At 43.4% G+C, this 26,930-nt stretch overlaps 1 protein-coding gene across 2 annotated transcripts in view; it reads left to right on the top strand.

Moving 5' to 3' along the window:
- The window catches only part of Pou2af2 (POU class 2 homeobox associating factor 2), a 40,048-nt gene extending 17,589 nt beyond the window's left edge, over window positions 1-22,459 (top strand). Inside the window, exons 3-5 of one of the 2 annotated variants that reach the window (XM_060377701.1) lie at window positions 15,852-15,894; window positions 20,316-20,605; window positions 21,697-22,459. In XM_060377701.1, coding sequence (XP_060233684.1) covers window positions 15,852-15,894; window positions 20,316-20,605; window positions 21,697-22,098 — 735 coding nt within the window. In that variant the 3' untranslated portion in view covers window positions 22,099-22,459. Of the gene's footprint in view, window positions 1-15,851; window positions 15,895-20,306; window positions 20,606-21,696 lie in introns of both variants that reach the window. The other variant, XM_021652042.2, reaches the window with a different exon arrangement.
- The last annotated feature ends 4,471 nt before the right edge of the window (window positions 22,460-26,930 follow it).

The following is a 26,930-nucleotide window of genomic DNA, read 5'->3' as shown; positions in this document are numbered from 1 at the left end:
CTCAACTCCTGCCAGTCCCACCTATCCTCCCTCTTTCCCCTATCCACTTCCCCTAGTCCACTGAAAGGCAGAGTTCTCCTCTGCCATCTGCCCATAGATGGTCTCATCAGGACTGCCTGGATCCTCTTCCTCTGTGGCCTGGTAAGGCCACATCACTGGGGGAGGTGATCAAAGAGCAGGCAACAGGGCAAGTGATCAAAGAACCCCAACAGGGGATTGAAGCAGATGCTGAGACTCACAGCCAAATTTTGGTCAGAATGCATGGAAGAAGGGGATGATAGAAGAACACAGAGGGGACAGGAGCCCCACAAGACCAACAAAGCTAAAACAATCTGAGCTCAGGGGTTCCTGCAGAGACTGATACACCAACCAAGGACCATGCATGGAGAGGACCTAGACCCCCTGCTCAGATGTAGCTGATTGGCAGTTCAGTCTCCATGTGGGTTTCCTAGTAAGGGGAGCAGGGACTGCCTCTGTGCCCAGTTTCTAAAATGAGGACTGGGGAATTAGATTCAAGTCCTCCTGGTTTCAGGGCAAGTACTTTACCAATTAAGCCATCTCCCAGGTGCAGTATTCATTTCTAGATAAGTTGGATGTTATGTATTTGAGATTTACAACATGATGCTACGAGATACCATGTAGATAGTGACCTGGTTACCAGAGTGAAGCATCTTAAAATATGTACATAGCTGGACAGAGACACACACACATATCACCGTATGTAGTTACTCTGCTGGGACAAGAACCATCATAAGATATTTCCATGTCAAAGGTCCCCAAAGGTACAATTTTATGAACTTCATCCTCCAAATCCGGCATCAGACCTTTTGACCAGTTCTGCATATTTCTGCCTTTGAATGACAGCTCAGTATTTCATTTTTAAGACTGAAACCTTGAAAGTTTATCCTTTTCCTTCAACCTCTTTATTTTGGTTACTAATTTTCATGTGCTCTCATCTCACAATTTAGCCTTTAGGAGTAGATCTGTGGAGGCTGGGGAGATGGCTAAGTGGCTCAGTGGATAAAGAACTATATTTGAGGAAGACAGTCAAAAATAGCAGAATGACTGTTCTGAGTGACAGAAGAGTGAGTGTGAGCCTCCGTGGACACTGTGCCGGTTCAGCCTGAGAAACGCATGGGCAGGGTGGGCAGAGCGTATCATGTGACCTGAGCTAGAGTTTGAAGGGAGATACTCAGGTGACCAGTGAGCAGTAGAGGCCAACAGGACACATGGGGGGACAAAGGTCAAGGGAAAAGAGAGTTCTGCCTGTCAGTCTGCCGCATGAAACAGGTGAACCAGAGCGGAAGGCTGAGAGAGGACAGCCTTTCTAAACTCATGTCTAGCCCTGCCAGCGTAGCCTCTCAGATAGCCCCTTGGATCCCAGAGACAGCACTTTCTGCTCTGATATTTGCTGCACTGTACTACAACTGCCCGCTGCCCTAAATCTTCCGCAGTTGACTAACAGCGTTCTGCTATTTTCTGCCTGTCCCTTCCGGATGAATGGCAGTGTGACAGCATGGCCAGGAGCTTGTTTTCAGAATTAAGGACTCAGGCTCAGAGTCCATCAATGGAGACGGATCTGGTTTCTAAGTCTCGGTTTCATCCCTGAAATGGGGGCAGCAACAGCAGCCACAGACAGTGACATGAGTGAAATTAGGTTATGTCTGTAGGGCACCTGTACATCACGGGATACATCCCAAGTGCTCTGAGCATGTGCTGCCTTTTATGGGTTTTATAACAGTTGACACGTGGCACCAGAGAGAATAAGTGACAACCTCAGATGGACACACGCTAATGTATGGGTGTTCTGAGTGCAGGCCTGGGGGTCAGTTCTTCCCACCCTCGTGGCTTCCATTTCTAATGGAAACATGTCAAACCACCAACTTTGTAGGTCAGAAAAAATTACTTTGAATTAATGAAACGACAAAATGGCAGAATCTTAAATTCCAGCAATCTTAAATTCCATTGAGCCTGATTCCAATGCTCAATGGTTCTTTTAATTTGTTTTTTCTATTCAGATGCACTCTTCTATCTTTCAGCCATGCTCTCTTTCTCCTTTCTCTCCATATATATCTCCACTGACCCTTCCCAGCCTCTGGTAACCACTCCAGGAGATGAAAGTAAAGGTCCCAGATTTAATACAGAACACATAGGATTTGACTTTCTATTCATGACCTATTTTGTTTAACATAACGGTGTCCAGTTCCATGAGGGTTGCCGTGGATTACAGGGCTTCCTTCTTTTTGTAGCTGAATAATATCCCACTATATATGAGCACCCCATCTCCAGCCACCCAGGGGTAGCTCAGGTCACTCCTTATCTTAGAAGCAGCAAGCTTAACTGGACACTAAACCAGGGTCACCTTCTTCCCTTCTGTGGGTCAAGATAGGTGAAAATCTAACCTAACAGCAGTAGATGAGATATTCCAACTGCCTCACTCTGCAATCCTAAAGAATGCTATGAGAGCTCAGCAGCCTCCAAAGGAAATTAGATGGGGGAATGAAGAATGGGGGTAGAAAGCTATAGAGCTTACATTTGGACACAGATTTATAAGACTCCAAAGTTTTTCTTTCACTTGGTGTGCGGCTACCATTTTTTTAAAAGGCAGGGTCTTGTGTAGCTCAGGGTAGCCCCAAACTCACTATGTAGCTGAAGATGACTCTGAAGTTCTGCTATCTCTGCCTCCACCTCTGGAGTTTTGAGCTCACAGGTGTGCATCACCACATCTGGTTTTTGAGGTTCTAGCATCAAACTCATAAGTGTTTTTTTTTTGGGGGGGGGGTCATGCTAGAGTAGAATTCAACCAATTGAGCTATGTCCTCAACTCTATTGACTATTCTGCCTTCTTAAACTGAATATATCCCTAATAAAGTGGGACAAGTTTGGAGCCACCACTGTTTTTCAGGTCTTCACACCAGTCTGCAGGTTTCATATGTAATGATGGGTCCCAATCGTGTCTTATGCACCCCACTATTCACATCTGATCCCCATAGCTATCAGTGCAACAGGTATGTAGACTGTCCAGGGAATGTCCCCCCAAGACCAAGACTTTCTTTTCCTATGATTCCAATATATTTTCAAAGAAACTAGACCCCCAAAAGTTTTCATTTTCTTCAACAATTTTCTCTAGTTCCTTCCAGAAGCTGCTGCTAACATACAGTCCATATTCATCACGCCTCTCTCCTTTAGACCACTAGAGGGCAGGGGTCTCTCCACAGTCCCTCCCAAAGTACAAGACCTCTTGACACAGAATCCTCTCATGTCACACATGGACAATGAAGAAGTCTCCTTTCTCTTAAACACCCCCAGGGCTCACACACCCCTTTCTCCCTCTCTCTAACTGTCTCTTCTTACAGGCTTACCTGCTGCCTCTGATTTGAGGGGCTGATATGGCTCCTACTTTCTCAAGTAGACAAAGGAACATAGGAGCTTCATTCCCAGGCTCAACTCCCACTTGAGGGAAGATTCCTGAACATATTGTCCCTGGGGACCATCCCTGGATGTTATCCGACTCCCATGGTGTCCAGAATTCTCCCACAGTCACATACATGAAAGTGCATTACTTATATTTTGATGTCTTATTAGCATATATTAATTAATTATACATGAGTTTCATTGTGACATTTCTATACACATGTATATTTTGATCATATTCACCCTATTTTTCTCTTATCTCCCTTCCCCTCCCATTGATTTCCTTCTTCTTCCCAATTAGTCCCCCTTAGACTTTCATGTTTTTTCTTTTTTGAATGACCCAATGAGTTTCATTAGTGTTTCTATAGTTAGGTGTGTGGGTGAGGGGTTGTTTGCAGGCACTTGGGCACCTTTTCAGTGGTGAGACTACAAAGAAAATGTCTCTTCGTTTCACCTACTAAACTATTGATTGAATACATTCGTTGCCCTTGGGGAGGGGGAGGGACCGTGTGGGCTCTGTCCTCCTCCGTTCTAGGATGTTTGTAGACTTGTGTGGACCTTGTGTTGATCTTGTATGGGTAATCACATCCGATGTTCTGAGTTCAAGAGCGCAGCAGCCATGCCATGCCCGAAAGCCAGCATTAGCAAATACAGAACTAGAGAAAGAGGAAGAAGACATCCTTATACTGCACCTTCTTATGGAAATAGAGAAAGAGATTGGAGGATGGAGACCACCAATGTACTCATTTCCTGGGATCCTATGCGAAAGGCAAATGGAGTCCTTTCCTATTATGGGGCTCTAATTTTAATCAAAATACACACACAGCTGCTAAACATTGGCAGTTTCTATACTGCTCTAACTCTGGCCCCATTTTGATGATTTTGCTGAACAGCAGTGGTGGACTGGAAGGAGCAGTGCAAAGCGGGAGTTCAGAAGCCGATGGCCCACGTTTTAGCCGGGTAGAGTTGGTCACATCAATTCGCAGCCACGGCCTAAGAACACAGCAAGGTCCAGATGCTGTGTGAAAGCAGGGGTTGTAAAGTTTTGGACAAGGTGACCCGAGCTCTGAAAGGCATCTGAGTACAAAAAGGTATGTGGCGTGGCTACTCGGCGGCACACCCACGGTTTGCTCTGACTTCCTAAAATTAACCATTACAATTGCCTTCCACCTCTGCAGCTCTCATCAATGGAACTAATCCTACAGTAGTTTCGGCTTCAGTAAGATTATATTGTTTGCCTAGACACAATAAACTGTCATTAAATGGCTAATGGGTGTTTGCTATTTCGCTACTTTTTGAAGGTTTTGTGTTTTCTTATATTTTCATTTTTCCTCTCTGATCATTTTTCTCTTATATTTTGAGAAATGTCTCATGTTTGTTTGGTTACTAAAGCTATCGAGAAAGTTTCAATTTTTAATATTTTAATTTTACTTCATTTTACCTTACTATTTTTTCCTAATTTTCCCACTGGGGGAAAAAAAGCCATTTCTTATTTCCCATAAGTTTTCAAAGTTCTTAATAACGGGAACCCATGTCCAATCAAAGAGTGTCTCCCCAGTACGTTTTACTTGTTGTGAAGACACAGTGTTTGGACTGCTGCTTCTCAGCGTCACCACAGAAGCCCTCTCATGAGCCTAGAAGCAATAACAGTGACGATGATGATGATGATGGTGGTGATGGTGGTAAACACTTTCTGAGCACTCAATGCCTTGCAAAGGCAAAATATCGCTGTTTGAATTTAGGAATACACATGATATGGCTGGTCCATTTGAATGCACGCTTTCTTTTCTAAGGCTTCCCAGGCAGCCTATTGTCCGACCTAAATTAGCCCACTGTCCTGCCCTGTTTGGAGAACTGAACCACACTTGCAGAGCTTTCCGTCCCCACCCAGCCACCTGCTCCTTCACAATTGCAGAAACATTTTAAATAATAATAAAAGCAAGCCTTTCAGGGGGAACTTATTTTCTCAGCTGTTCTATTGGTTCTGTGGAATTTTCTTTTTAAATGTCATGAAATTTAAAATCATTCCTGGTGGTGAATTCTTTCATGCAGCTTGCAAAAATAATCAGGTTTTACAGCAAAACAACCATGGCTGGCCCATGTGGGCCATCCTGCAGTTCTTGCAGGATCTGTGCTGGCCAAGACGCTTCCCAGTGGCTCTTGTTGCTTTAACTTAGCTGCATAAATACAAACAGTATTTCAAAGGCACACCGAGAGCCAAGGGTATAAAAATATGCTTCATTTTGTAACTTAGGCAACAGCAATCACTTTCTCACAGAGACAGCCTGGACATAATTTTGTTCCAAGCAGGAGAGCTGTTAATTTTTTTTTTTAAGAAACTGTCAAAAAGTTGGAATTCTGTAATTGTGTGAGCTTTCCAAGGGACATAAAATAGCTCACGGCTCAGAAATTGAAGACACTTGAGATCATATTTTTTTCAAACGTTCGAGATTAATCATAAAGATAAGAGGTCTGAGATCCATTTTAATATCTATTAACTAATCGCCTTAATTAAAAAAGTAATCCATAGTATAATTGCCAAAGAGAGTTGCTATTTACTCTTCCTATTACAAAAGTGAACTTGTGTTTTCCTAAGTTCCTTTCCCTCAGAATTTTAGCACAGCTTTCACTCTTCACTTTACCTCTGTGTTTTTAAAAGCTTTAAGACAGCCACTTATTCCTCTTATATCAGTGATGTAGCCCCTACTATTGCCCAGGAGTGAAGAGACACCGCACAAAGTGAGGCTTTGTAAACATAAGGTAAGTGTTTTTAAGGCTGTTTCACCATTCCTTCCTCAATTACATTTTATTACTGGCATTAAGATTAGACCTGCACAGTGCACCAATAAATTAAATCATGGAAGAATTTTAATTTTGTAGTGCGGAATGGAAAGATGTTGTAGTCCATCTACACGCAAGCATCAATGGAAAGGTGGTCAACAGTGAAGAGGAAGAGTGCTCTGGGAACTGTATGGTAGCCAGGACAGGTGCTCAGGACAGCTTTCAGCATTTACAAGCATGAATCAGCCTTCCTGATGCAGGCTCCAAAAGGATGCCAGCCGGATGCAGACAGAAGTGGCACCTGTCAGCCTCCTGACACGCTGCCAGAGCCTCAGCACCAGGTGTCCACTGGACCCTCCAACAGCTGTACCCTTACTCTCCCAATAGCTTCAGACCCACTGTTGCAGTATCAAAGGCCACATTTTAGAATAGCACTTTCACTGTGGCGACACCACCGAGACTCTGAAGAATCATTGCCCACTGGTGGGCAAAGTCCAAACCCTTAGCAGGGCTCAAAGGCTCTTTGTAACCGTGTTCCTGTATCTTCCTCCAGCTTCTCGTCATCATTCCTGTCTTCACACTTCCTGCTTGCATTCCCACAACTCGGACATGCTGTTGCAAACAGCCCAAGCTTTGGTTTTCTCCGCAATGACACATCCTTCTCCAATCGGCTTACTGATTGCCTTTCATCATTTTAGACTAGATTCAGGTGCCATCTTTATTATATTATCTATATTATGACATATTAAGTCTTGAGACAGTCAATTGCCCCAACTCTCACCTTTGTCCTCACTTCTCTACCTACACTAAATTGTGGCTAAATAGACCTAGATCACAACCCAGGCTGCGTCATGTGGCCTTGAACAGGCCAATCTATGCACTAGAGGACACCTTAAACCATCATCAAAAAGAGTAATGGTGAGCATTTGGTGAGAATGCTTAGCACACTGAAGAGAACACAAACACATCTGTATAAGTCATCACTGAAAATAAGGGACACAGAACACCTAACAGGAAGTAGCTAAAGGAAGCACTGGCTCCATCGGCCTCAACCCTTAAATACTGTTGTGCTCACGTTGTGCAGCTACTGTCCCTATGGATCTATATGATGACTAGAAAACCCACGTCTTCGTTGTGGTTTTGGAATTACTACAGACCTGGAGCACAATGATTTTATATATATATATAATATATATACATATATATTATATGTATATATATTATACACCTTCTAAGTGAGAGTACGGGAAGTAATCAGCACATAGTAGATGCTGTAACTATGCTTTCTAGCCATCACAAGTGTTTGTGATTAATTGGATTGCTCAGATATGAGGAACATAAGTGAAATGTGTTCCAAAGTTTGCAAAAGAAGTCAGATTTCTTAGAAGATGTTTGAGGTAGTGTAGGTATCACATAAAACATGGCATGGATCAGATTTCCCTGGGCTCTGCAACATCTTTATCACATTAGTGCACCCAATTCTCTATGCCTGTTTTTATTCCCTGGGGGAAGAAAGTGCACCCAATGTATATTATATATACATAATATATATAATATATATACATATATATTATATGTATATATATATTATATACATAATATATATATTGATTATATATATTATATATAATCAACAAAATGAAAGGTCTGCTGCTGCTTTCTGCTCCTTGCAAAAAAGCCAAGCTTCTCCTCCCCTGTGTTCCAGTCATAAGATTCCTTGTATCTAGGAGCTTCCCTGCCCATTCTCAGCCTTCGCATTCAAATTCTCAGCACACTAATTTCCCGTTTGTAGAGAGCAGGAACGTGCCCTTGTATCTCCTGAGTTACTTTCTCCCGGCTATGTATCTGCTGCTTACTGCGGCCTAATAATCCACCTGGCCTTACTAGGTTAAAGCAATTAACGGTTCTTACAGGTTTGAGCGTCATCTGAATCTTCCTTTGCAGTTTCCCTGGGACTCCCCATATAGTTGCATTTAGCTGGCCCCTCAGGTGAGGGACGTGCTGGGAGCATTCCCTCTTGCCTCCCTGGTAGCTGGTGCTGCTGGCTGTTTGCAGGATCACCTCACTTTCACTTCATCCAGTCTCTTCTCCTTCTGGAGACTAGACTTCCTTCCTTATGAGGAAGTAAAGAGTGGTGAGTGAAACAACCTTCAACTCCCCTTGAGGCCTAAAATCTGAAACTTACAGATCCCTTCAGCCATGTTCCATCAGCCAACTCAAACCACAACCTGATGCCCTAAATTCAAGAGTAGATCAGTGACTCTTCTTGAGGGTCAAGGGAAGGAGCTTCCAAGAAGCTGTAGCCATGTTTTATTTTCACAGGTGGCTCATCTCCTTAAATAGGTCCTGATCTGAGCAATTGATTATTCTCTATTGGCACCTGCAGAGCCCTGTGATGGTTTTCCTTATCAAGGGGAGCAAGTGAACTCTGTGATCCTGTTGAGGAGTCCTTGAGAAGTCAATGAGCGATGCTTGGGAGGCTAGAGTCTCACTCTTTGTTCTCTGGTCACTGGCTAGTCCATTGTGGGCGCACAACAGCTTCTATGTGTGGTATCTCCTTTTGCAAGCCCCAGACAACATCCACCTTCTAAGTGAGAGTACGGGAAGTAATCAGCACATAGTAGATGCTGTAACTATGCTTTCTAGCCATCACAAGTGTTTGTGATTAATTGGATTGCTCAGATATGAGGAACATAACTGAAATGTGTTCCAAAGTTTGCAAAAGAAGTCAGATTTCTTAGAAGATGTTTGAGGTAGTGTAGGTATCACATAAAACATGGCATGGATCAGATTTCCCTGGGCTCTGCAACATCTTTATCACATTAGTGCACCCAATTCTCTATGCCTGTTTTTATTCCCTAGGGGAAGAAAGTGCACCCAACTAATGGGCATCCATTTAAAGGCAATGTGTGTTAACATCAGCGTTACATTAGATTCATTATAAAGTTAGAGGAAAATCATGTGACCTACGATGGATATAAACGCAGATATTAAAACGTAATGTTAGCAGGTTCAATATAATATCACTAAATAATATATTGAATATTATATTCAATATAATATCCCAAGCATGGATATGATACTGAGAAACTAGATGTATAAAGTGTTGCAAATTCCTTGGAGATACCTCCTACTCACAAACAGTTATAATTATTACTATAGAAATACTAATAGCAATAATCTTTAAGTTTAAAGAGATTCTTTATAAGCTTTGTGATTATTTTTAATGGACTTAACAGTTTAAAAGAAACATTATGCCAGTGATAGAGATCTTTCTTCGTATAACCCCAATATATATCTTCAACTACGTTGGCACCTAAAATTATGATAGGGTCATAAAAATGGCAATAAAGGAAACTCCTAATCTTATCACTTTACTACCTTGGTGACCTATTAGTTCAAATTAACTCATTTTCATGGAGGGGCTTTTGGGGCAGCTGTGAGACTGATGGGCTAGCTACAGGAAGTCGCAGATTGGCAAATTTCATTCAAATATAAACCTCTAAATTTGGCTACCTGGTATTGCAGGATCCTGTTGTTTGCAGTATGCAAAATAAAAATTATATACCGTCTTGTATGGTCGAAGCTAGGGACTCTGAAATGTCCAATGCAATGTTAGTGACAGGGCGAGAAGTGACTGAGTAAATACAAAGTATTGAGCAAAGAATAAAGGGTGTGAGCTGCCCCTTCCAATGGGGAAGGAAGCTTTTTTGCCAATGCTCTTCTCTCCTAACATATGAAATCTGAAAATGGGATGGAGAAGTAAGGTCTAACCCTTAAATCTGTCCAGTGAAATCCTCCCTCAACAAGGCTCTTTCTTCTTTGTTCTTAGAGGTGAGTTGAAGAGGTGCATTAGCATTGGTTTCAATATCCATGAATCTGAATAGTTCCTAGCCATAGAGAGGAAACACACTAATTTAATAAAAGTGGTTTATAACACAATTCTGGTGCAGGGTTATAAGGGTTCATCGATATTTGTTGAAACACAATAAATTGCAAACTTAGGGTCTGTGGATTTCGGTACACGTAAACAGTGCCTGACTAAATCTGGCCCCCATCAAAGTGAAATGTAACTGAAAAAAATCATATGTGCTGGGAATATACACAGACACATATGCACACACATCTCAGAAGACTCCAGTCCCATCTGACACTTCTGTGGGCTCACAGATAATCTTCTCATGTCTCTGAATGTCTCTGGCTCTTCTTTAAGCTAAATGTTTCTCAAACAATGATCCATTTCTACTTATATTTTCAGATTAATAAAATTCTTGTAAGGTAGCCTGGCACGGTAGTGAAGAGGTCCTGGTTGAATCTCACTCTGTGCCACCACAACAACACACCCTCAAAACAAAACAAAAACTTGGTGTTCTTTCAGTGCCTCAGCCTCTTAGTCACCAGAATGAGAAAAATGATACTTATCTTAGGGATGCCTTAAGATAAAAATCAACTAAGCAAACCTTAGAGTAGAGTTCATCAAAACAAAAATAGAAAATATTAATTTAAAAAAACTCCATTTGGGTCTGGGGAGATGGTTTTCGTGCTTGCATGAAAACCTGAATTCAGGTACTCAGCATCCACAAAAAAGAAAAAGAAAAAGCTGGACACCACAGCTCTGTGTATGCTTTCAGCGCTAGGAGTGGGAGAAGGAAAGGACAGGAGGATCCCAGGAGCTTGTTGACCCTACAGTTTAGCTGAATCAGTGAGCTCCAGGTCCAAACTAGAGACCTTGTCTCAAAAACCAAGTGATGTTTAAGGATAGTTCAAAATGGTCCTAACTTGATGACAGACGTGAAACCCAGGAACACAAAGAAACAAAGAGCATCCTGTACCAAGCAGGATAAAGAAGACGATGAGCTACTTCTAGACAAAGTAAGCTAAGCCTAAAGAGCCTGAATGACAGAAAAGATAATTTAAAAGCAACAAGAAAATAAAAGAAAGCTTGTCACAAAGAATCACTTTACTAGTAATAGTATGCATCTTAACCGAAATTATGGAAGCCAGAGACAGTAGGCTTAGGTTTTCAAAGTGCCAAGAAATTAAATGCTAAAAAGTTCTGATTGTAAAATCAGAAATATTACCTTCCAAGTACAAGGTCAAAAATAAATGATACATTTAGATTAAACAAAGCCTGAAATAATTTACTCTATAAAACACACATATTTAAGGAACTTCCTAGAGTTACTTTTGACAGATGAAGCTAATATAGAAAGTCTGGATGAATACTAACCAGAGAAAAAAGTTAAACATGGAAGCAAATACAACAGAGATTTGCTTAATATAATAGTGTTATCTAAATTGTGGTTGCTTGACTTTAAGAACAAAACAGGCCAAGGTGTAAGAAATACCATAGCAAAATGTTAGTGAGAGTTAATGCCCTTGGGTTCTTGTCTTTCAGTAAGAGGTTTTAGATACTGTTTGTAGAGCTTGCTGAGTCTGCATGGTAAAATTTTATGGGTGACCATAAAAAATGGGAATAGTGTATCATTCCCACAGTGGGGACAAGATGAAATTACATAGAAGGAGAACACAAGAGGCTCCTTTTTGTCATGTTATAAATAAAATTAACTAAAGTCATAATTGGTAGAGCCCCTCATCTTAAAATTGGGTTTGGGCAGGAACAGCACTGGTATTTCCATGATAATAATTAAGACTATGCAGAAGGAGGAAAAGAATGATATGTTCAGGGTTGGTGGAGGTGGGAGGGAAAGATGAGGGGAATTGTGGAGAAGAAGTGTAGAAGCCGGAAGGAGCTTTGTCAGTCACAGTGAGCAGTCCGGCTGCAGCCCAGCATAGTGCAAAGGCATGCAGGCTGCTGCTGAGATGGGGGAAGCCCGGGATGCTCTGGGACTTATCAGCTGTCAGAAAGACCCAGGCATCAAACTGAGCTTTGAATCATAACTTCTTCCCGGCCCCCGCTTGGCCAGAGAGGGAAAAGGGAGCAGAAATGGGGAAGATGAGGCAACAATAAACTTAACCAGAAAAGCACCCTGAACAGCTACCAACCCCACCACAACTTGGTCTTCCTGAAAAGGAGGCTGAGACAGAAGTCAGAAGGCATTAGAGATCTACAAAAAATCCTTCTAGTAGAGACCCTGACGAACAATCAGAAGCAGAAAGGGAATGTCGAAGAGTGCGGACCCTGGCAACATGGGAACATGTGCCCAGCTCATCTGTGATTTAGTCGAACAGATGTTAGGAACCCTGATCTTCACCTCTCTGGCCACTGAATATCTAAGAGTCCCCGCCACTTAATTTAGCCTTGGGTGTCAGTACACACCTGTGCTCCCAGCACAAGGGAGACAACCTGCTTAGACTACATAATGAGAAAACAAATCAAAAGCAAAATTCTCTTCTAACTCACTCTCTCACCCCCATGGTTTCACAGTTTGAGTTGCTCACTGCCCACAGCAATCTTAAAATATTCAATAGAAAACCCCATCAGTGAATAATTCATGTTGTACACAGTATGCCATTCTGAGTAGCTGTGAAAAGAATCTCTGCTGCCCCACCAGGTCCTGCACGGGGGAGAGGTTTTACCTTTGGTGGATCTGCATCGTAGATGCCAACTGCACTCCAGTCACTCAGAAGCCTTTTCCTCGGGATGAAAACGTAGCTCAGTGGTAGAGTCCTGGTCTGTCACGCACAGGCCCTGGGTTGAGTCCCACCCAACACAACAGAAGGAGAGAGTCTTCTCAGCTACCAGGCCAACTGTCACAACATCTCAGTGCATAGGTTTGAGTCACCCTTGTTCCATAATAATCGCCCCAAAGCAGCAGAGAAGTGACGTGGCAGTTTTATCACAGAATATTGTGCTAATTTTGTTTTATGTTAACAATCTCTTACCGTGCCTGATGTGTAAGCCAAACTTGATTAACATGTGTAAGTAGGAATGACACAGTCTATGCATGCTTCGGTGATAAGAGGGAACTACTGTAACACGAGCCATCTGGCACACGCTGGCTACTTACGCTGGGTACTATTTGAAGCACTCCATTGCTTTGTTCTGATTTAATTTTCATGTAACCAAAGTTCACAAAATGAGGCAGATCTGGGATTCAAACATAGACATGTTGGTTCTAGAGCATTCACTATTGAATACTATGCTGCCACTGAGTGCTTGCACGTTGACATTTTTCCTGGAAGAGTCCAAAGTCAGAGCTATGGACTGCATGACTGAGACCTCAAGAATTCTAGGATGGAGTCTAGCCTCCAGCGTGACTGTGTTTGGAGGCAGGGACTCGGAGGTAATTACTGTGGTAGATATAAGATCTCTGTGTGTCCCTCGCAGCCACAATCAGAAGACTGCAAACCAGAAAGAAACCCTCACCAAGAACGAAGCCATGACATCAGATTCTGAGTCCCTGGAAGCGTGACATAGTGCTAAGCAGCATCTACTGTAGCAGACGAGTGACTAGGAAGACAGCCGGTAGGGGTGCTCTGGAGAAAACGTCTCAGTCAGTAAAGTGCTGCCACAAAAGCTTAAGGACCTGAGCTCAGCACCCAGCACCTACACACAAAGCTGGGCTTGGTGGCACCCACTTGTAATCCCAAAGCCAGGAAGACAGAATCGAGATCCTGGGGCTTGCTGGGCAGCCAGCCTCACTTAGTCACTGATCCCCAAGGGTCCCACGGAGGTCTTGTCTCAGAAAGCAAGGTGGACAATATTGATCTCCTCTGGTCTTTAAACACACACATGCACACATACACACGTGCCTGTGCCTCACACACATACACACAGATGGACATAAGCATGTATACACACACTTGTGTGTGTGTGTGCAAACACATAAGCAAGACTTGAGGAAAATGATGGGTTATGTTCAAATATCCAAAAAGCCCTACATGGAATAAGAGTTAAGCATATTCCTAATGAGAGAAAGAGATGGTTGGAAAAGAGAAAAGACCCTTTCCAGCTGAGCTTATAGAATCATAGGTCTCCGGGAGAAGAGAGAGAGAGGGGAGGCAGCCTGGGCCCTGAGTTGTTTGTCACTGGAGGTTGAACACATGGCATTAGAAGCATGCAAGCTGGTCAGATGAGATGCTGTGAAATGCCACCAGCTCCCAGAGTCCGCAGGACCTTAAGGGCACAGGCTAAGAGCACAGGCCTGAAGCCTGGACGCTAAGGATGCTTCACCCCCTTGGAAGTTGCTCTCACCACCTACCTTATTCCGGGCCATTTTGGAGCTAGCATTTGTTTTTGAAATATTTTTTTTGTATTTTATATGTGACTCTGTGTGTGCTGTTATGTACATGTGTTGTGTGTACACATATGCATGTGTGCATGGGGAGGTCCAGGGTCGCCTGCTGCAAGGTCTTTCCTCAGTTACTCTCCTACTAAACGGGAAGCTTGTGGATTCAGCTAGGATGGCTGGCCTGTGAGCTTCAGGGCAACCCCTCCCCTAAGGCAAGGGTTACAGGCACGTGCTGCCTACCCAGGTTTTTACATGGCTTCTGGAACGCCAAGCTCACATCCTGGTGCCTGCACAAAAGACCCTGATCTGATTTCCCATCTGCAGCATCCTAAGACCACACATCTGGATAGCCTTCGCTCTGATGCCAGGACAACGTTGCCTCCTCCAGAAGGTGCTCCCACCGTCCCTGACACCCACATCACTCCTCTTCCCCAGTCACGCTTTTCTTACCTTTCTGTATCTTCAGCCTCCCGCAGTGGCTACAAAATGGCTCAGCACAAGGGAGGTGGCTAAAAAGTACAGAAATACATTGTTTCATGGTTCTGGAGACATGAGCAGGCCCTGGTCCCTCAGAGCTGCTGGAACAGAATCCCTTTCACTTCCTTCTTTCTTCTGGGGTCAGCAGCCTACCTTGACCCCGAGTCTTGAGGTTAAATCATTCATATTTTTCTTGTCTCTGTATGATCTCACCATGTCTGTATCATTGAGTGGTCTCTTAAGAAAAATCACTTTAAATTTTGTTTTTATGTGTATGGATAGTTTTGCCTGCATGCAGTAGCCACAGAGTCCAAAAGAGGGTATCAGATCCCCAGGGACTGGAGTTACCGATGCTTGGAAGCCACCGTGTGGTTGCTGGGAATTGAACCTGGAACTTCTGGAAGAGCATCCAATGCTCTTAACCACTGAGCCGTCTCTCCACCCCTTTTCTCTTCTTACAGGAACATCATATGGGGTTGAGGGCCAGCCCATCCTAATCCAGAATGATCATGTCTTAAGTAATGACACCTTCAAAGATCCCATTTCTAAATAAGGTTACAGTCACATTTACTAGGAATTAAGAAAATGCTTCAGGGAAAAAAGAAAGAAAGACAGAAAGTGCTTCAGTGCTGGGGCTCAGCAGGTACAGGTACTCACCTCCAAGCCTGATCAACTAAGTTCAGTACTCAGAGGGTGGAAGGACGTAGCTGATCCCTCCTCTGTGCACCCTCCCACAATGCACGCACACACACACACACACACACACACACACACACATACACACACACACTTGCATGCACACATAGACATAAGCACACAAACCACAAATTACACACATACACAAACCACACACACACACACACACACACATCCACACCCAAAAGAAGGAAGGAAGGGTAGTTTGAAAGATATATTCCTGGTTTTTAAGTTAAATCCAGGCTTGTAAGTAGAGATGAAAAGAGCTGCGTTCTGTTTGCCTTCCAGGGCAGTGCCAGCAACTCCCAGCCTCCGTTCGTCCAGATGCCAGGTGAGACCTTTTCTTCCACAAGCAATTTACTCCCTTGAGAGCAACTGAGTGTTTGTGCTTTGTCTTCCGTTGTGGGGAGCCACCCAGCCCAGGGCCCTGCGCAAGTCCAGAGCTTCCAATGTCTTGGTAACATACCTCTTTCTCTCATTTTTGCCTTTTTTGAACAACAACAACAAACTGGTCAGCAGAGACATCCCACTGAGTCATCCCGAACTTAGTGGGCCTTGAAAGGTGGGCCTTCTGATCCTCTGCTTGAAAGAAGCTTTTAGGCAGAAAACAATAGCAGTCTTGCTTTTCAGCACAGTGTTAAAATACCTAATACTCTGACATCCTGATCTAATAGACCAGCAGTTCTCAACCTACGTTCTATGACATCAGATATCCTGCATATCAGGAATTTACAATTCATAACAATAGCAAACTTACACTTATGAAGTGGCAACAAAATAATGTCACGGTTAGGGGTCACCAAAGTACGAGGAACGTATTAAAGGGCCACAGCTTTAGGAAGGTTGAGAACCGCTGTAATTAACCATGTCCCCAGTGTGGATAGAAAGAGAAAGGAACATTGGGGGCTGGGGCTACATTTACTTTACTTTCTGTGTGTCACACAGTGAGTTCTGTTTACTGTATTTGTGTCAGTTTGGAGTATCTCAGTCCCACAGTCCTGTAAGGCAAAGAAAGGAATATTCCTAATAATAACAAGCACCTTTGCACACACAACCCCCAACCCTACCACATACTATCTTTACAGATCTCAACCTCCAAAGCGATCTAGCGCTTTCCAAGTTACAGAAGAAAAGGAGTTCCAAAGCATCCCAGATAACTCTATTGTATTTCTTGTCGTCTTTACCACCATTTGAATTTGGTTGTATCTGCTCTTTTGTACTAAGAGATTTATGCAGATTCTCCACCTTCTAGAATTTTCCTTTTTTTTTTTTTTTTCAATTTTTCAAGACAGGGTTTCTCTGTGTAGCCTTGGCTATCCTGGACTTGCTTTGTAGACCAGGTTGGCCTTGAACTTACAGTGATCTGTCTCCTTCTGCCTCCCAGAGTGCTGGGATTAAAGATGTGTGCCACCACGACTGGCTGCCCCTCCTCCTTTTAAGGAGAAATAGGTACACTTCGTCAAGCAGAGGGCTTTTCTTCATGATTGTTTCTATTTTGAAATTAGAAATATAAATGTACCATCCTGGAAACATTGTTTACCCATCACCAATATTTGCGATATATCTTCATGACATGAAGCTTTATTTGCACAGATTTCTCCCCGAGGAAAGTATGCTTATAATTAAAACTGTCATCGCAGAATTCAGATGTACAAGCAGGTTGGAAATTGGTGATTTTAAAATGAAAGTGGAAGCCAGGCGTGGTGTTGCACGCCTGTGATCCCAACACTCAGGGGAGCAGAGGCAGGCTGATCTTTGTGACTTCGAGGCCAGCCTGGTCTACAAAGCGAGTCCAGGACAGCCAGAGCTACACAGAGAAACCCTGTCTCAGAAAAATGAAAAGGAAGAAAGAAAGAAAGAAAGAAAGAAAGAAAGAAAGAAAGAAAGAAAGAAAGAAAGAAAGGAAGGAAGGAAGGAAGGAAGGAAGGAAGGAAGGAAGGAAGGAAGAAAGAAAGAAAGAAAGAAAGAAAGAAAGAAAGAAAGAAAGAAAGAAAGAAAGAAAGAAAGTAGTGAGTCAAAGCATGTTAAAGGTTTTTGGTGGGGGCTTGATTGCCTCCTCTGAATGAATATATTTGTGTGAGATGTTGAATTCAGCATTCCACTCCTGGCTTTACAGACCAAATGATGCATGAGACCTGATCTACCACCATGGAGCTTTTAGACCCTTTGGGAAGATAGCTGTAGTAGGTGACAGGATAAAGAGCAAAATATTAAATACTACTTTAGGTGGAAGGCGCTCAGGCTCTCACTGTGAACAGGTCACTCCGGGTGGGTCCTCAGGAACCTGGCTTCTCTTCTCTCTGAAGAATGGGTAAGCTCCTGTCCTCTTCCCTGTTTTCTCCCTCTTCTGATGTCCATCTGCTTTGCCTTTCTGAATGGGGATTGAGCAATTTAGCCAGAGTCCTCCTTCTTGACAGCACAGGAGCATACCACAGAGGGCCTCGGAAAGGCTCTACCCTGCAGGGTATCAGAGCAGATGCTGAGGCTCATAGCCAGACTTTGGGCAGAGCACAGGGAATCTTATTAAAGAAGGGGGAGATAGAAAGACCTGGAAAGGACAGGAGCTCTACAAGGAGAGCAACAGAACCAAAAAATCTGGGCACCGGGGTCTTTTCTGAGACTGATACTCCAGCCAAGGACTATGCATGGAGATAACCTAGAACCCCTGCATATGGCATTTCAGTGTCCAAGTGGGTTCCACAGTAATGGGAAACAGGGACTGTCTCTGACATGAACTCAGTGGCTGGCTCTTTGATTACCTCCCCCTGAGGGGGGAACAGCCTTACCAGGCCATAGAGGAAGACAATGCAGCCACTCCTGATGAGACCTAACAGACTAGGATCAGAAGGAAAGAGAGGAGGACCTCCCCTATCAGTGGACTTGGGGAGGCACATGTGTGGAGAAGGGGGAGGGAGGGCGAGATTAGGAGGGGAGGAGGGGGGAGCTACAAGGGGGACACAAAGTGAATAAACTGTAATTAATAAATAAAAATTAAAATTAAAAAAAGAAAAGAATGGGTGGGGAGCAACCCCCTGTTGTTGGCGAAGGGAAGAAAGACAGGAGCCATTTTCTCTACATCTCAGCCTTTAAGAAAGGAATTCAAGGTGTATAAAGGTCTGCGAACATGAAAACATAAGTGAATTGTGAGGGTCTGAGAAGCTGATTTAAGGTATGAAAATGCAAGTTATAAAGGTTTGAGATGGAATATATAAATGGTAAATTACAGGGACCTGGACTCTGTGCCCCAGTTTCCTGACAACCATCCATTTCCTGCCACAGACAACTGCAGGGTCAGAGAGTGTCAAGTGCAACTCTTCTCTCCTGAAACCATCTCATCTGTCTTTTCTTAAGTAAACTTCTTGCCAGTTTCAGCTTTTCTCTCTGTTCCTCCTAACAAAACTCTACCAAGCGTTCTCCTCTTAAGCCTGGTCTACGTCCTGGGGAGGTAAAGGAGGGATCCAGTGTGACCACAAGGGGGCAGCAAATAACACAGGAACATCAAAGCCAGAAATGTCAGAAGGGTTTTGGTTGGTTGGTTTTTTTGTTTGTTTCGTTTTGTGTTCCCTCAGATAGATAGATAGATAGATAGATAGATAGATAGATAGATAGATAGATAGATAGATAGATAGATAGATAGATAGATAGATAGATAGATAGATAGATAGATAGATAGATAGATAGATAGATAGATAGATAGATAGACAGATGATAGATAGATAGATAGATAGATAGATAAGTAAAAATTAAAAAAAAAAGCCTTTTCTGCAACAATATTGTCACAGGGCAAGCCATCTACTGATGCAGGCTAGGTGAAGATCACATGATGGTGAAGATCAGTGTCCAGTAAATAAATAAATAAATGAAGACGGTACGCTTGTCCCTGGCTTGAGGTGGGATATGTGTCATCTTATCTAGAGAGATATTATCTCATGTAAAAAGTCCAGAAGCAACCCTTGGAAACAGTCCTGTATCCTATGAGATGTTCAAAAGCCATGGGAAAACGTTTATAGTTCCATCAAAAGGCGTTGATGCCAAACGTTCCAGTTTCATTCTCTTGCTTGTGACAAACACCATGACCAAAAGCAACCTTTAGGAGAAATGGGATTATTCAGGCTTCCAAATTGCTGCCCATTGTCGGGGGAGGTCAGGGCAGGAACTTGAAGCAGAAAGCATGGATGAATGTTAGTAGCTGACTCACTGGCAGGCTTACACTTAGTTCTCTTACATAGCCCAGGGCTACCTGCCCAGGGAAAGGGGCCTCCCACAGTGGGTACCCCCCACACACATCAATTAACAATCAACGCAATCCCTCACATACATACCCTCAGACCAACCTGATAAAGACACTCATTCGAGACTCTTTTCCAGTGGTTCTAGGCTATGTCAGGTTGACAGCTAATGCTGAGAAGGACACCATAGGAAGGAATTCTTTAACTTATGTCTCTGTGCCACTTCCTAGAAGTATCTGGACCAGGAAGACACATGATAAATCATTATCTAGGTGATGTTATTGTACATCTAACATGACTTCATCCTTAAGCCAGACTGGACTTAAGCATGTCTGTTTGGGCTGAAAGAGTGATGCGGGAATATTGCATGCCATTCAAGACATGTATGTTTCTTTGTTAACGGTGGTGTCGGGCACATGTGGGTACCATCTTTCCACACAACACCAATGCAGACCGCAATGCTCTGAGCTTCCTACTTGAAACTTGTGCCCGATTCTCTTTCATTCGGCTACAGGATCACCAGTCATGTCTGGCTACTACGGTGTCAGGAGGTCTTTCCTGTCTGATTCGGACTTCCATAGCGGCAAACAGTTCTCCAATGACCTCTACACCTCCAGCAGCACCAAGCCCTTTGCCTGTGAACCCTCTGCTGGGCAGAGTCACACAGGCCTGCTGGAGTCCTACCTGGCAGAGCCCTATGGAGACTACCGCCCACCAGCGCTGACCCCGACACCGGGCTCCCTGTTCGGCACCTCAACTCTGCCGCCGCTCCTGCCACCTCCGTTCCCCAGTGACCCAACTCACTTCGTGTGTGTGAGTATGGCTATTTCACCTGTGGGGAGGAAGGGGAGGCCCCAGCTCCTGCGGCCCAGCCCTCACACGTGCTAACCGAGCTGATGCCAGTTGGAACGTGCTCCGGGATTCCTTCGGCTTCTTTGATCACCCCTGGAGGTGCCGGGTCAGGCTGGCTCTTCTGGGGCACCTCTGAGGGGGTCTTTCTCAAAGATCACATCAACCAAGTCATCAAAAGCGCCCATCTAGGGTTTTGAAGCAGGGGCCCCTAAGATAAATTCATGTTCGTTTTTGTTACTATTCTACGGTTTACTGACTGCTCCCCACCCCGTTAGTGCAAGATTCTTCAGGCCTTTGTGACCCCCGCAGAAGTCTAGATAGCATTAGATAAGCTCCCCCAAGAGATGAACAGAGCTTCCTCTTCCACTTCCTTTCCAGGCCCTCTGCTCCAGCTTCTTCACAACCCGCCCCCTACCTTGTTCTCTTTTGATCCCTCCAAAGAGCTAAGCTCAGAGAGCTCTAAAAGCTGCTAATAGTCCTTTGACCGAAACTTGTAAAGCCTCCTGCCACAATGGGCTGAGTTGATGAGGGTGGAATTTTAGACAAAGAGGGTGGGACAGGGAATTAACCTCCTTCTGTGACAAGAACTTCCATGGGCCTTTGTTCATCTGAGGCTTGCAGCAGCTCCTCAAGAAATCTGTGCCCCATTTCTCAGATGCACAGTTCAGTGTCAGGAGGGTGACGGGTGGTACTGTGAATGAACGCAGTCCTCCCCAAGAAGAGCACCGTTGAGCAGGTAGGGAGCACCCACCCCAGGTGGTTCTAGAGCCCGCGTCATTGTAAGGCTACTTCACCAAACCAGAACCGGGCGCTGCCTTCCCCTGCTTGTGTAAAGAGGAATGTGGGGCTTAGAGCAACATCCTCAAGTAGAAATTAACTCAGATTTTCCTGGATTGGGTCAGACCCCGGAGGAAAAAGCTGCCTGGCTGGGTGGGCTTCAGCAGCAGCAAGGGGAGACCAAGGCTTCTCTGGATGCCTCAGTCCAGTGGCAGCACTGTGTCCTCCGAGCATCAATTAAATGCTAATTCCTGTGCCATTGCCATTCTGTTTAGAGAGACTCCTGGGAACAGACGGTGCCAGACGGCCTCAGCCAGCCAGACCCTGTGCCTGCGGATGCCCTGCAGGCCTTTCCACCTAGCACCAGCTGTCTCTCCCAGCTGGAGTCAGGAAGCAGCACCCAGCACAGGAGCCTGGGTTGGGGGCCATCTCTCCCCGGGGCTCAGTCCTACTCACTGCATGCACTGGAGGACCTGCACCACACCCCAGCGTACTCCACCCCCCCTCCTTACCCCTTCACTTCTTTCATGACAGTGTCAAATGACCTCCCACCCAAGGTGGTGCCCCTCTCCCTAGAGGAGGGCTCAGATGCCTCTTCCCTTCATGATCCTTCACCTTGGACGAAAGAAGATGGCAGCATGGCCTGGGGCTCTTATGAATGCCGGAGAGCTTACTGAGACAAAGGCCGGAGGACTCCTGCGTTCTTATGGAAGTTGGACTCTGCGTCCACAGTTTGCTCTAGGTGTGCTAGGCCATCCAGACCCGGATTTTCAGTTTAGCCATAATTCTGCCAGTGCTAATTGACAATGGCATTCCTCTCTGTTCTTATTCACCGTAAACACCCCTACAAAACACCACAGTTTCAGTCAAATGTTTTGTGAATCACATCCTAATGAGAAAACATTACAGGAAGGCCACTTTAGAACTTTGGTAACCCATTTTATTCTGAATTTTCTGTTACCTTTGAAGTACCATTTTTTTTTGGCACTGGTTATTTTTCTTATATTACATTAAAAACTTTATGCAGATCATAAAACATAATGATTTTCCTGTCTAATTTTTATTAGTTGTAAACCGTGTGTAATTAACAAAAGAAAAAGGAAACGGTATATATGCAATTTGGAGAAAGTAAAACAAAACTCACTTTATGTAACACATGACTTTAAAGTGTGCAGCATTATACACATTTCCCTTATTACAGGGACTTGTAAAGGCCCAGTAAAAAGAAATATATGGCACCTGATATAAATGCTTTATTGTCAATAAACTAGGAGGAGGTCAGGAGATCGGCTTTGTAAATGTAAAGTTTTACCCAGGATGCCCAAATGTTATTTCAGAATCCCCCACCATAAAAGGCTGATCACTGGGAGCTTTGCTTAAACTAGGGAGAATCTGACTAATGGAATAAATTTACAGTTACCAGAGTGGCTGAGTACAATGGGCATTTAATGATCAATAAAACAATTCATATATTTCCCCAAAAAAAATAAATAAATAAAAGTGGATGGTAGGACTAGGCTCTTGCGAGCAGCAAACAGAACACCGAGAGGCAAAGGAGCATTGAGAAAGGGCATGCTTCCAGGCAAGGGTCCAACACATTCCATATTTTCCAGCTATACAAAGGAAGACTTTTGTGGCTTATTTATGAGATATCTATACATCTCTAAACATACCCTTACCATATACAAATAAAGAAAGTAACATCAGAAACAAGAATCCACTTCTAGTAAGTCTGACGGGTGTGGATTCCTCTGGTGAGCTGAGGATTCTCCTCCGAGCTAGCTACCTGAGGCCATGCCCATCAAAAATGACTTGCACACACCTTGATGCTGTGGACGCACAAATCAAGGGCCATAGGTGACCCTGACATGCCTCCTCCAATCTTTTACCACTGCCCCTTCTTTACTTCCAGCCTTTCAGAACCCTCTGGTCCCTCCTGTAGTCTAGAAGCCAAGACTCTCATTTGCTCTCCAGTCTCTAAAGTTTTTGCTTGACCCAGTTCTTCCAGAGAGTCCCCCAAATATCCTCTGCTGTTATCTCACCTAAGTAAGGGGGCTCTACAAATTCAAATCTAGGTAGAAATTCAGGCATAGGTGTGTTTTTATTTTCACAACTCGGAACCTCCTGCCAGAGGTGGGCTATCCACAGTGTACTGGGCCCTCACACATCGATTCTTCCAGAAGACTCTAGCCTGTGTCAAGGTGACAAAAAAAAAAAAACTAATCAGCACAATGCACAACCATTTTACAATGACAAAACCATGGCAATTAACATATCTATGGCTTCAAAACATTTATCCTGTCTTGGTAGTAATACTTTTAAAATCGTTTCTTCAATAATTACAATAAAAATAAGGGAAATAATCTCTTCTAGCTTCTTTGAAACACAAACTGCGTTGTTACTGATGGTAGTCACTCTTCTGTGCAATGTTTGCAAAAAAAAAACCCTTAATTTCTTCCCCAGCTCCCTCCCCTTCCCCAACTCAGTCTCTCTTAATCATTTCTGTAAGGTCAACTTTTTATACAATGTATACAAATGAGATCATGCAACACTTGCCTTTGGGCTCTTGCCTTTGAAGCACGTTTCAGTTCCTGTGTGCCCCTGAGATTCATCTATATTGTCAGAAATCACAGGACTTGTTTATGGTTGAGTAGTGTGTATGCGGAGGGGTAGGGAGGCTTCATATGTTCATCCACTGATGAACACTTAGGTTGAACTGAGTGCAGACAGCATTTCAATAGCAGAGAGTCCTCGAAAGAGTATAAACCCAACTGCTAGCAGCCTGGCTAGATAGATACAGATACAGATACAGATACAGATACAGATACAGATACAGATACAGATACAGATACAGATACAGATACAGATACAGATACAGATACAGATACAGATACACATTATACACTGGGTATACACTGGAAAGGAAAGGTTGCCCTGAGCTCTGTTCTTCTTAGTGTGTGCTCACCAGGGAAAGCTGGCAGCATCCTCTGCAGCAGAGGAGACCTCTCCTTTCTGCCACTTAAGGTCCCTGTTCTGGTTCCCAGTAGCTCTAGAAGAGCCTAGATACCAGCTGTTCCTCAGACCTGACTACCAGGCCCCTGCCCTGGAAAGAAGAGGTCTGGGCCCTCTGTAGACTAGGGATCTTCATGTGGGCCCTAGAATCAGTTTTCTAGATTGCTCATATAAAATTTTTAGTAACAATACTTATGTAGTACTCACCAGGGAAAGTTACTAAGTAGTGATAGTACAACATAGTTTCTGTAAATTATCATTTTAAATTTCGTTTGGCTATTGTGTTCAGTATTCATCGTCTTGGCTCACTTTCAATTTATCTGCTCAAACATTATGTTCATTTACCTTGTAATATTCTGAAGACACACTGGTTCTCAAACAAATAGAACCTGTCAACCAGGCCTTGGAAGGTAGAAAGAGAGCACACAAAAAGTGTCTATATTCTTCTTAAAGTGGCTAACTTGGTTCATAACGTCCACAAGTTTAACAAGGGAAGCACACACAGACCATAATCCATCTACTGTCCATTGTAGATGTCTGGCCTATAGGAGGTGGGAGGGGCTAAGAATGAGGCTAATAAATTCCAAGTGGTAAATGATTTTAAGGATTCTGTTTAGCTTGACAACGTGTGTTACCTTCATATATTCTAATTTGCTCCTTTTTTATTGCTCTAGAAATGTCTTGTTTAAAAATGGAAACAAACTACAAAGTTATCACAGGGAAATTAATTTCCCTACACTATTTCCTACTCAACATGTGGATATCAACCACACCTTTGCTTGCATAATACCAGAATATGGAAAAATGGATTTCTCTTTCTCTTCTCCCTCTTCCTCTCTCTCCCTCTCCCCTTCTTTCTCTCTGTCTCTCTCTGTGTCTCTCTCTCTCTGTTTCTCTCTGTATCACTCTCTCTCCTCTCCCTCTCTCTCCATCTCTCTCTCTCCCTCTCCCTCTCCCTCTCTCTCTGTCCCTTTTCAATCCTGATGCCTGCTGACTCATAGCCTCCCGTGAAAGAACCAAAGAAAACTGTGAGCCTCAGCCCAGAATGCTGTCTCTTTTAGGACTTGCCAGGACTCAGGGAATGTTTACGGTTTAAATTTGGTGAAAATGGTGATGTCAAGTTCAAACTACTTAAAAAAAAAAATACCAGAAGTCAAAGATGAACTTTAAAGGCTTAGGTGAAGCCTGCTGACCTGAGTTCTATCCCCAAGTCCTGCATGGTAGGAGGGGAAAACTGACGCCTGCCAGGTTTTCTCTGACCCCTACACAAGTACTCTGACATGCATAAACCCTTGAGCACACACCACACACATAAATAAATGCATGGAATAAAAACTGTTAAATGAAATTGAAAATTCACCCATGCAAAGCCTGCATTGTATGTAATTGCCCCGTGAATCAACGGAGACAGACAGCATGTTGTCGAGAGTGTTTGTATTTCTCTTACAATGTAATTCAAACCCCAAAGAATGAGAGAAGAAAACCACATCTTTACCCTGTTTATTTAATAAGCACTTTTAGATGATCGTTACGACTTTCCCTGGCTGAGGGAATAATGCAATGGCATGGTAGTATTGAAGTGCCCCAAGAGAAAGTCCACAAAGGAGAAAGGATTACTAACCTCAACAGTAAGACAGGTGCTCGCATGTAGAGATGCATATACACAAAATTGCACCCGAAGATCTACCTTTTCTGCATGTAAATTTAAATACCTGATCAGAAATAAAACCACTTATATGAAAGTGTCAAGATAACAACTGATTGCGAGGATTAAGTCACACTGCATTCTAATGGTACTATAGTGGCTTGCCAAATTCACCTTAGGTTCAACAACCGCGCTCTGTGTAAAGCGCCACTGATACAATGTTCACCTTAGACAAAATATTTTCACCAATCATTGATTATAGAAATATCAAACACATACATGCTAGATCAGCAGTTCTCAACCTGTGCATCAAGACCCTTTTGAGGGTGAATGAGCCCTAACAGGAGTCACATATCAGATATTTATTTTATGATTTATCACAGTAACAAAAATACAGCTATGAAGTAGTAACAAAAACAATTTTATGGTGGGGGGTCACCACCATCTGAGGAACTGTACTAAAAAGTCTCAGCATTAGGAAGCTTGAGAGAGTGATTATCTAGTTATAGAGTCAGGGGGTTGGGAGACTCATGAATGACTCACCTTACATCCTCAGCACCTGGCTTGGGACCAGAATGTTCTAGGTGCTCAGTAAACCTTTCTTAGATTGTATTAAAACCACTACAAACATGGGCAGCTCTTTAGCCCCTGACTCTGGGAGACAGCTCTCTAAAATGAGTTGACCATGGATGAATATTGAACATTTGTGGGCATATTCTTTAGATAGCTGATTAAGTATTTTTAAAAATATCTTCAAGACGAAAGATTGATGAACTTCTGAAGGAGTACAAAAAAGTAGGTATACCATTTACTAACCATGTGTATTTTGAGATATTTCCAAGAAGATATATA

This window comes from Meriones unguiculatus, chromosome 1 (assembly GCF_030254825.1).
Source record: "Meriones unguiculatus strain TT.TT164.6M chromosome 1, Bangor_MerUng_6.1, whole genome shotgun sequence".
Classification (NCBI taxonomy): domain Eukaryota; kingdom Metazoa; phylum Chordata; class Mammalia; order Rodentia; family Muridae; genus Meriones; species Meriones unguiculatus.
Note: the sequence above shows the minus strand (reverse complement) of the source record. Positions and strands in the feature narration are given on the sequence as shown.